Here is a 12079-nt window from a genome sequence, read left to right as displayed (position 1 = left end):
ATTTATATAAAAGAAATAACAATTCTAGAATTAGTATTTTTTTTCATACATAAATTTAATAAATTTTTTACGGAATAAATATAAAAACTACCATGGTATAACATTTTATTTAAACAATTTTTTGACTAAAAAGTGTGTAATATATATAAAGCCAACAATATTATTTATTAACTGTTATACAACTTTAACTACTGTTAAACCATTGAAGTTTTACCTCGAAATAATATATTTTCTATAAAGTATAATTTATTTATATGTATTATAATAATATAAGAATTTCTATTTTGTTCAATAATGTAATAATATTATACTATTGATTATAAATAATGTGTTATATATTTTGAATAATTTTTCGTCTATGAAAGTACTAAGAGTGAGCTATCTGAGTAACTGACTTAAGATTTAGAATTAAATAAAATACACTCATATAAAACATATAAAATTTGTTAAGACAAGAAGCTCGCACTAAAACTTAATTTACTAAGGTATGTATTAGGAAGGTTAAGCTGTTTTTAACAAAGTTCAGTTCGTACCGGGCTAATCTGATATTATTAAAATTGAGTCCGGTCCAAAAGTCTATTTGGGACCTGTCGTAATATTGATTTCGTGTTTAAAACCGGAATTATTTAACAACATTGATCACGCACATTTGCTGTGAAATTTAAAAAAAAAATCAAAATTTAATAAATTATTACCTAAATAAAATTAAAAAAAATTAATACTTTTAACCAATACATTATATGTATTAATGTGTTCAATTGTATTCAATATATTAATATAATTAAACACATAATTAATTAGCACATGTTAATCAAAACTGAAAAATGAACTCAGAGTTCAATTAATAAAATTTTAATAGGATAATCTTAAGGACTATTTGGAAGAGGGGTGTGAATTTAATTTTAAATGGATAACAATCAGGTATTTAAGTACCAGATGTTTATAGTGATTATTTAATGATGTATAAATTTGCAGCGTATGAGCCTTCAAGTTGTAAAATTGAAATTACATTTTTTTATAATTAAAATATCTTTTGAACGGATTGGATCGGGTGAAAATTTTATACATATATTTGGACAGTACCGGATGGGGTCAAAAGCATTCCATATATATTCGGACATGAATACATATGAATTTGTTTCAATAGGTATGAGTGTACGCTTTATATTCATACAAGGTATTTCAAAACAAGTTTTCGAAAACAAAATAAAAATTATGATCCTGTTTTCACAATAAAACGAGTTCCATTAATATTATTGAATAAAATAAAAACAAGAGTAAAAAAAAATATATCAACATTAATAACGATTAATAACTAGACAGAAAAATAGCACAGTTACAATACACTATTATAGTGTAAATTTAGTATCTTTTATATTATACTTGGTTACTATATGTAAACTATTGTGTTTAATGGATATTTCTAATTTTTCTATTTGAATAAGTAAGTTTTTATTGTAGAATTAATGTCTAGTAATTAAATTATTTTTTGTTAAATATTATTTAATTTGATTGTAATAGTATATATTATGAATAAAGATATCAATTTATTCTGTCAAAGTACATTGATTGGTCCATAAATAATTATTGAATTACGATTTATATGTTCTATATCACATAATAATCTTGGTTTTTTACTATCAATGTTTTATACAGAGTGTTCAGTAAGTCAGGAAACGGGTTTCTATTGTTCTCATTGTTTGTAACAATGAGAACAATAGAAACCCGTTTCCTGACTTACTGAACACTCTGTATAAAACATTGATAGTAAAAAACCAAGATTATTATGTGATATAGAACATATAAATCGTAATTCAATAATTATTTATGGACCAATCAATGTACTTTGACAGAATAAATTGATATCTTTATTCATAATATANATAATTGTATGTTTAAATTGTAAACAAAGTATATTTTCTTCAGAAGGAAATTAATACTGTTTTTATTTTACTTTAACCGTTAAAAAATAATTGCGATTATTTTTACTCATTGTATGACAAATATTTAAGTTTTAATTTCATCTACTAAGTCATTATTGAAATAATTGATAAAGTACTAAATATTAATGCTATACTTAAATTTGAATTAAAAAACTTGTATTAAAAATAACAAATTTATTTTCATTATTGTTTTTATGAAGTAAAACGTCATTTCAATTATAAAATATTAATTTTGTAAAATATAATTGAAACATTTAAAAAAGTATAATATTGTATAAAAATACTTACAACAAATGTTGTTTAATATGGTTTTTCAACACTTCCGTTGGGCTTGGATACTAACAGAATATTGTCGTAGCTATAATCTACCGGTTTTGGTCAATGCTCTTTTCATTTAGAATTGAAAAATTAATAGAGTAGGGGTATTTAATTACTATTCTTGATGCGTTAATCGCTGGTTAAATGAAAAATAGGGTTGCTATTTTTTTATAAATAATTCATTTTACCTTTGATAATTTTATAAAGTAAAATGTTTTTACTATTTTCTGTAATTATCTACAGAAACTATGACAAATAAAAGTCATCTTATATTTTTTTGTAAAAATACATGGTAGTTTAACATAATAATAACATATGAACTGCTGTAACGTAATGAATATATAATACCTATAAGTATTAAACAAATATTAATGTTTAATTCCTAAAATGAGTAGGCGTAGTTTAAGGCGTATTAAAAATAAAAAATGAAATACTATTTATTAATATATTGAAAACATTTATAAATTAGTGTAACAATATAAAAAGTACAAAATATACACAGCTTATGATTGAAGCACTTATGATTGTAAAATTTATAGTTATCTAATAATTGATTATACATTCGCCTTCTTGGTCCTCACACCATTCTGGAAGTGTTGTTTCTGGTCGAATTCCAAACGCCTTAAGTCTATTACGATGTTCTAATAATCTAAAACAATGGAAATATCAACCTTTAATGTCATAATGTAACTTAAATTTTATGTAGGGTTAAACGACAATAAAATAATAAAGAGAAGACAACTGCAGGCATCATACATTTATGCTGTCTAGCCATAACACATAGCATACTTTAAATAGTTTTTGAGATGTCTTTATAATTATTTAAGTCAATAATGATCAATACTAAATTGATTTGAAAAATATATACTCTACAGAAATATTTTGCTGGTAATTAATAATTAATATGTTTTGTGAAACATGTATATGATATGACATGTAAATAGTTTTCTAAACTATAAAATTATGACATTATTTTGAACATAATATTATATTAACGTATAAATAAATTATTGTTACCTGTATTCAGCAGATAATGCAGAACTAGTAGGATCTGTCCACAGTCTTTCAGCTAAAGCTGCAGCTCTGGGCCATACTTTAATATCTAAGCCAGACTCATCGACGTATTCGGTCCATAAACAAGTCTTGAAAAACATATATATTAAAATTATAATTTCATAGGTACGTGTCCTATAACTGCGATTGACTTATCAAATTTTTTTGGAAAAAAAAGTGCTAAATACAATACGTACGTTTTTTTTAATTAAAAAATAAAATGTTTTTCTTATTCAAGAAGAACAATGAGATATATTTTTTTAACGTAGTATAAGAATGCGAAAATTACCAAATAGAATATAGCGAAATTATAATTGAATAAAAGTTATACGAATTACCAGTTAGATCTTATATAGCCAGTTTATTGTTTTAGTATTACAATTTATATAAGAGATGTTTTAAAGATAATATTTTGGATTAAATTTCTTTTTAAATTTTTATTTAGAATTAAAATTAAAACTTTATAAACTATTGCATATAATATTAATGCAAGGTGTAATCAAAAATACTTTTACAGGGTTTTAGAAATAATACCAAATTCATCTCATGATTTCAAATTATATTTTATCAAATTTGAACTAAGATACATGAATGAATCAAGACATTTTTTAAAGGGCACAAAAAATTTTAAAATTTCAATTTCTCAATCAATTATTTTGCCGATTTTATCATTTATAGACATATTTTCTCTTTTTTGTTAATCAATAATAGTTTAAAAGAGTAGAATGCCTTTTACGCCTTACTAACTAGATCTATCACTACCAAGATAAGTGATTATTCTTTGAGAGTCACTGAGGTGATTTTGAGGTAAGAACAATCATCAATGTTTCTAGTTTTATTGAATTTTTTGAACACTATTAATCATTGGATAAATAATGATTACTAATTTTATGATACAATTTTTAGTAACACATCAATGGTCCAGCGAACAGAAAAGATATGAGACATTTTTAGCGAAAATGTGTTAAAATATGAAATAAATAATGAAAACTAAACGCTTTCTTGTATACCAATAATAACTATTTACTTATAAAATGCATAATACAAAGTGCATTTTAAATTTTCTAATAAATATTAACTCATATGCTAATTAAAGTTTTAAATTAAGCTCCTGAAAAATTCTTAAAAATAAATTTACCCCCTTTGTATGCTAGTTCATTAATATCATATTTATTTGCTGTGTGGTGTAATTTTGGGATTAAAACATTTTTATTATCAACACAATAAATTTTCGCCTAATAGTAGGTAATAACTTTTTGAGACGGGCTGGATGATATAAAAAAATTACTCAAGTAAATAACATATTATTATAAGTTTAGTATTCAATTTTTATAGAAACGACATAAAAATCGTATAAAAATAAGACTTGATTTCAACTTAAATTATAAAATGTATATTTGATTGGTTTTAAAGACAAAAATGAATATTTTGTTAAAAGTACTTTTGGCGTGTCATCGATTTCTGGTTAATGAATTTAAAATCACAAAACATTTTCTATATTCAATTCCTTATAATAAAATCCTAAAAACTTTACTGTTTCACATATTTTGAGAAAAAATTTATTAAAGTGAAATTACAATATTTTTTATAGAACGCGTGATTTTAAATTTTCCGTGAAGCTATAAAACCACATAAATCCGTACTTATTTATAATAATGTAATTAGGTAATCGTGTATTTACTTGATTGGATATATGATTATATTTTTGATTTATTTAATTATTTGTTTAATTTATTTAAATAATTACATATTAATTATTATTTTAGGTTCGCATTTAACACGTTATTATATAAATAATATTTATATTAGCGATCACTTATTTCAAGTAAAATCATTGAGTATCTAATATTCAATGGTAAAACTAATTCGCGTATGTTAAGGTTACTGGTTTTACTATATTTTTTTTCGCGTGATACAAAATCAATGATTACGTAAATATTTAATTAGCGCTAAGAATCAAGATTCTTTGGATGATTAACTATCCTATATACATAGTTCCATTTTTATGCACAAAATACTCGATAGTACTATAATTGTTTTAAGGATTTTAAATATATATATATATTTTATACTATACCTCAGCTCCTAAAACAAGGCTCTTGTTTTGAACTACAGGTATTTGTTCATCGTATATCACTTTCCAAGAATGATAATTTGTTGTTGGTCTTAACCCATGGTCTAAATAATAAATGTCTTCTACAGCAACTATAACTTTATATCCCAAACTAACTAATTCAGAGGTTATGTGTCCATCCCAAACTTCTACTGTAAATCTATTCTTATCTAGGTATTTTTCAATTATTTTTGGATTCGTTAGACCACTTGACCAAATAATTATATCCGTGTTCGAATCTCCAACTTCATCATCATATGTCTTTAAGGCTTTACTTTGAAACTCTGACCATAATTCGAAGAATGCCTCTTCGTTCAATTTTTTTTTGTTGATTTTCACCCAATCAACGATTTCAGATGTAGAATTCCAGCAGTTTATAGCTACCTAAAAATAAAATTAAAAGAGAAAGAAGACTTTCATTGTAAATAAAATTAAAATCACAATTCCTTTTGCGAAAAAAGGTGAGAAAGAAATCTATAGACTTGTAAAAGTAAGAAAGAAAAGGTTTAAAGATTATCATTATATAAGATGTATAAAAAGTGTTGATAATAAGGTACTCTCGATTGATAATGATGTGAAAAAAAGGTGGAAAAAGTATTTTGAAAGAAGTAAGAAGTAGAAGTAAGACAGAGTATATAGAGTACAAGTTTGACAAAGGAGAACAAGAGGTAGGTGAAATGAGGAGATCAGTGACAATAGGCAAGAACGTGATTGGAGAGGTGGAAAGTTTTAAGTATTTAGGGTCAGTTGTGCAAAAGAACGGTAGCTTTGACGAGGATGTAAGGTCAGGTGGGTAAAGTGAAATGGAGCGTCTGGTGTATTATGCGATAAGAGAGTTTCAATGAGGCAGAATGGTAAGTTCTATAAGATTGTAGTGAGACCACCTTTGATGTATGGTTCAGGGTGTTGGGCGGTTGATAAGAAAGTAGAACAGAGAATGAGTGTAGTAGAGATGAGAATGCTTAGATGGATAAGTGGAGTGACTAGAGAAGATTGGATAAAGAACGAGCATATAAGAGGTAGTATAGGTGTAGCGTCAATCGTAGATAAGATAAGAGAAAATAGACTTAGATGGTTTGGTCATGTTATGAGGAGAGAAGAATCGGAAGCTGTAAGAACAGTTATAGAAATGAATGTTGAAGGAAGAAGAGGTAGAGGAAGACCAAAAAAGAAATGGAGCGATACTATTGAATACGATATGAGGACAGCGAATGTGAGCGTTGATGATGTGGGAGATCCTGTTAAGTGGAAGTTTAGGATAAGGGTGGCCGACCCCAAGTAGTTGAAATTAACACGAGGAAGAAGAAGAAGAATAATTCCTTTTGTGAAAATCAATTTAATTTTAATTCCACGTTAAATTTAATTACTTCATCAGCTCCCATGTGAAAAGCTTCTCCTTTAGGAAATAGGCTAACTAAATCTTTATAAATTTTTCCTAACCAATTGTATGTATTATTATTTATAGGATTCAATTGTCCACAAGGTGGTTGCACACAATAACTTGTCCATGGGTTTTTCGCTAAACAAACGACCATATCTCCTAAACCTGCAGATGGGCCCCATTGCCATCCATATCCAGCATGTGATGGTGAATCTATTTCCATAATAATTCTAACTCCTCTAATGAGAGCATATCGCAATAGGTTTTTAATTTGACTGTAAGAATATTTTTTTTCGGGACTATAAGCGCCATATCTACATATAAAAATATACTTTTACACACATATTTTTTCCATAAAATTACGTCAATTACTAATGTAAAAATTGTAACTGTATGAATATTAAAATTTTTTTTTTTAAATATCTTATGTGCTTTAATTTATTTACTTACTTGGACATTTGTGGTACACTAGGTAAATCTAATGGAAAACTATGCGTGTCGGTAGCATGCCAATGAAATACATTAAGTTTAGAATGACCCATACCATCAATAGTTTTTTTTATTGCTGAAATTGAGAAGTAACGCCTAGAAGTGTCTAGTAGAAAACCCCGATAAGAATATTGTGGTTTATCAATTATGTGAACATCCGTAGCTATTACAAGTATTCTACCCATTGATTGCGATCCATATGTTGCTATTAACTGGCGTAAAGTTTCAAGACCGTTTCTTGCTCCGTAAACAGTCGGTGCTGTTATCTTCACAATCGTATTACCACCTTTAAACGATAGCTTGTAAAATGCTAATTTATTATAAATTAATAATTCTGAATAATTTCTAATTGATTATAATCAGTCATCATATTATGAAAAACATAATAATTAACGCAATTAAACAATTGCGATTATGATTATATACAGAATGATTCACTTATCAATAATAGTCAATTACTCACATAATATAAATAGTATTGTGAATTTTTTTGTTATTTTCTTAAAAAGATGTCATTTTTTATTTATTTATTTTTAAACTTTTACAATTCACAACTTGTGAATTATTAATTATTTTATAGGTTCATGCCTTTTGTATTATAAGGGTTTCATCTTAATTAACTTATAATACATAAATATTGAACAAGCTTAAGTTTTAGAGAATTATCTAATTGGAAAAATACTGAAACAAAACTTTTGAATTAATACTTTGGAAGTTAATATAAAATTAAGATGTGATTGAGGCACACATTTTGATGATTTTTATCATTACAAATTTGTGAGTATTGAAGAAATAGTTAAAAAGTATCTGCAGAATTTTTTTATGGCGCCTTCGATGATCTCTTTTTCTTATCAAATTTCTATTTTTGCTTCTTTCAAAATAACTCCTCAATGCCATATTTATGGAAGTGATGAAAACCTCAAGTTATCGAGGTTTTAAATCAGCATATTCAAAACGTTTTCTCTTTCATAGACACCTTTTTTTCAGCCATTTTTTTTTTTTTTGAGGGACCTACTGAGATTTGTATAGTATTACGCCTATCTGAGTCTGTTTGTCAGCTTCATTCTTTATCCTGCTCAGACATTGAATAATTATAATGAAATACAAAATATATACCTTTTGTTGTGATATTTAGCTCGTAAGATTCATCGGTATTTAATTTTATATAATCAAATGGCCCCGATGTTTGGATATAGATGATAGGCCCATAAGATACAGAAACACATTGTGGTTTACAAAGTTTTTTTAATGAACTAAAAAATACTTGAGTGACTTCTGTGAAATATTGTTTACTGAGATTATCAGGTATACTTGATAAATTGAACTTGATATTCTCTAATCCGATATCTCTCACTGATTTTCTATTAAAAATAAAATGACAGTTTTATAATAAAAAGTTAATATAGTTTATTTTATTTTGTTTTACAAACCCAATATAACTTTTAATAGTTGGTCGAGGCCACAGTGATCCATAATAACCGCAAGTCATACGACAAATACTTAAAGATCCATTAAAGAAGTTATTTTCTTTTTGGTTTGTTTGAAACGTTGACGGAATACAAACGCCTTTGACACATGAATATGATTTGCTAAAGAATGACATATTATGAAAATTATAGCATTGTCAGTATATAGCAAAATTGAAAATATCAGTGCAATAAATTGCGTCTTTTATATATCACCTTATATATGGTAAGTTGCTTTCATTAGCTTCATCAAGATTTATTAAATTAAATAGTAAAAGCCCAACAAAAAAAGGTGTCATATTTGAGATTATTTTGTCAATATTGTGGGATCACTAAAAGCTTTGAGTTTTCTGTAACATTAGAAATTAAATAAAAATGTGTATAATAATTGTAAATATCAACATAATTATGTTTATTATTTCTAAAAAAAATATTAGCTCTCTTTATTCTGTCATTTAAAATAGAGTAAAATGATTAATTTTGGTTTTTCACATTTTTACTTGTAAAACAATTTAAAATTAGAAAAAGATGATTATAAAAATTATTTTAAGTCTAATTGTGATAGTATATATGATTATTTTAATTTGAAATGAATATTAGAATTATTAATTTGAACTATTATAATTCGTAAAATATAGTTAAACAATTTTAACTACATTTAGCAGTATTCTTATTATATATATAAAAATATTCATTATGTGTAATAATGAAGAATACTAAAGGTCTTGTATACAAACCGGCCAAGGTTTTAAAAATATTAAATACTATTCTTATTACACTAAAATAATGATAATCGTTTCGCCACTGTAAAAAGTGACAAGTATAATATTACTTTTAACTATAATATATTTCATGTTTTTCAGTGTTATGTATAGTCAATGTTACGCGCGTGTAAAATCTGCCACTTTCACATTTATTAAATATACTATCATATCAATTAACGTTTAATTTGCTCCAGGAAACAATTTGAAATATATAAAACTGAAAAGTATAAATAGATTGCATCAAGTTTTTATAGTTGGCCATTATTTAAAAATATTTAGACAATAATTTTTTAATATTTATATTAAATCCGAAAAGTAGCTGTTGTTAAAGTTTTTTTAAAAGTACATAATTTATTTTTCGGATGATTATAATAACAAATACGAAAATTTTTGCAATGTTTTTTTTTTTTTAAATTGCGACTGAAAATTATTTAAAATAAATGAGGAAAAAAGTTCTTTTCGAAATTAGATAATGAATGTTAATATATCATTTTATTTTATTTTTCTAAGTGAATTGAAATGGATGATTACATAATAAAAAGCGAGTTGTGTTTTTACTGAGTAAATGGTATTAAAATTTTATTGTAATAGCTTTTGTATGAACAAATGAAGTATTTAAAACTTAAAACAAGCGAAAAAAAATTTCATAATATGCTCTGTGATTAAACACATATGAAATCAATGTTCTAAAAAAAAAATTACGTATTTATTTACTTGTAAAATGCAAAGAACAATATAGTTCATTAAAAGTGATGTTAAGTTAGAATAAGTTAGTTAAAATTACTGTCAAAATAAAACTTAAATATTAAAAAATATTATGTTTAGATTTTAGTTGATATTTATTGATAATAAATACGATAAAAAAATAAGAACGTATAGATTTGAAATAATTTATTTTAAACCTATAAAGTAAAATTAATTTTAAATAATAATAATTAAGCTAATTATTTACCTGCTAAAAAATATTTTTGGTGTTTTTTATAGTACACCTACACACAACAACTGACAATGGTACAATAGTTTTCGAAACAACTCTGTACATTTAACTTGTATGATTTTCTCTTAAAACACTTCGTAGTCCCCTTCTACAAAAAACATTGAAAGCCATTTTAACATAGAGTTTCAAACAATTAAAGATCAAAGTGACTAAAACAAATATTTTAATGCTACTGCAAGTTAATATAAACAAAGGAAGTTTGTTTATAAATTTACTATTGAAAAGAAAATTAAGTATATTGAAAAATATGTATTCACATTATAAAATAGATATGATGTAGAATACTTTATATTTGTATTCCAAATATGTGATCAAATATTCTATTCAAATACATTAAAAAAAAAACGTTTGGGGACTCGGCATACAAATTGCATTTTTTGGAAATTTCCCACATTTACTAAAAACGAAGAATTTCTTTTGTATATTCAAGGGTAATGCCTAGTAGTTTAAAATTTTTTGAGATGAAAGAAATTAATATTTGTGTAATAATTCTTTATAGTAAAATAATGCTACTCATACTATTAATAATTTACACCCTTTATATAACTGCTTAAGTAAAACTATAAAAAATTTCATAACTAAATAATTATATTAGGAAGCTTATTATGTTATGTTTCTTAGAGCACTACTTGATTTTCAGCTGACGTTAAGGTGGTTTTGAAGACAAACCTATTGAAATTATTCCAGTCCTAAAAAACTTAAATTACGTTTTTATTCTAGTTACCAAGTAATGAAAAATATCATCGTTAAAACATTTACACTTAAAATTGAAATACAACCATTTATAGCTAACTTATTAAAAATATACTTAATATTTTGTAGTTTTATGTAGACATAAATGATCTTATATATTATTGAAATAACAAATATAGAGTGGAGCAAGGCATTCTGACGCTTGGGTAAAATGATCTCTTTAGATTTAAAAGAATATAGTATTGTTAAGAAATAGTATTTTAAAATTATAATATGAACATTACGATAAAACGTCTGTCGTATAATAAAATTAAGTGAACTCTTTAATTCAAATAAACGATTTATTAACGAAATTTAAACGATTAATTTTGTAATAATAAAGTCCGATTTTATAAAAATTATTTGAAAATAAAGTCATGAGATATATTTATACTTTCATACGTAACTTTTTACTTTTAGTTAAAATTATATTTAATCAATTTTTTAGGAATAGTTGGTCCTATATTAGTTAAAAAATAATTTTCTAAATTTTTTTTTTTTTTTATGCAGTTATCAAAATTTTATGAACCAGCAGATTCTTGATGTAATAAAAATAAGTTTGGAGATTTTTTAGCTTCGATATGAAGCTTAGAAGTTATTGTATCATAATGTTTATATATACATGTATATATTTTTGTGTTTGTCACTACTTTTTCTCAGATTTTACTGAGTCATTTTGTTCAACATGGACATTATGTTACATACTATTAGTTAAAAAAAATAGAGTCGACTTTTGTCTTATGTGAAAGTGGCAGCTGTAGTTAAAAAACATTTTTGTATTTGAATTTTTTTCTTATTTAAAAAAAAAAAAAGAATTGCCATA

The 12079-nt window shown here is 24.9% G+C and overlaps 2 protein-coding genes across 5 annotated transcripts in view; both read right to left on the bottom strand.

The window, feature by feature from the left end:
• The window catches only part of LOC126908713 (chitooligosaccharidolytic beta-N-acetylglucosaminidase-like), a 9812-nt gene extending 7481 nt beyond the window's left edge, over nucleotides 1–2331 (bottom strand). For 2 of the 4 annotated variants that reach the window (XM_050691021.1, XM_050691020.1), the window contains exons 1-2: nucleotides 2232–2305; nucleotides 534–652 (exon numbers count right to left, since the gene is read on the bottom strand). The gene's annotated coding sequence lies outside the window, so the exon portion shown is untranslated. Of the gene's footprint in view, nucleotides 1–533; nucleotides 653–2231 lie in introns of all 4 variants that reach the window. The other 2 variants (XM_050691019.1, XM_050691022.1) reach the window with 2 other exon arrangements.
• Nucleotides 2332–2673: 342 nt separating this feature from the next.
• LOC126907005 (chitooligosaccharidolytic beta-N-acetylglucosaminidase-like) lies at nucleotides 2674–10589 on the bottom strand. The gene is made up of 9 exons (XM_050687986.1): nucleotides 10480–10589; nucleotides 8980–9113; nucleotides 8728–8886; nucleotides 8414–8658; nucleotides 7259–7583; nucleotides 6795–7122; nucleotides 5392–5811; nucleotides 3279–3403; nucleotides 2674–2910 (listed from the first exon to the last, which is right to left on the bottom strand). The coding sequence occupies exons 2-9, from the start codon at nucleotides 9060–9062 to the stop codon at nucleotides 2805–2807; spliced, it is 1791 nt and encodes a 596-aa protein (XP_050543943.1). The 5' UTR covers nucleotides 9063–9113; nucleotides 10480–10589; the 3' UTR covers nucleotides 2674–2804.
• Nucleotides 10590–12079: the final 1490 nt, after the last annotated feature.

The sequence above is a fragment of the Daktulosphaira vitifoliae genome, unplaced genomic scaffold (genome assembly GCF_025091365.1).
Source record: "Daktulosphaira vitifoliae isolate Bord-2020 unplaced genomic scaffold, ASM2509136v1 Scaffold_5, whole genome shotgun sequence".
Lineage (NCBI taxonomy): Eukaryota > Metazoa > Arthropoda > Insecta > Hemiptera > Phylloxeridae > Daktulosphaira > Daktulosphaira vitifoliae.
The sequence above is the reverse complement of the archived record's forward strand: the minus strand, read 5'-3'. Positions and strand labels throughout refer to the sequence as shown.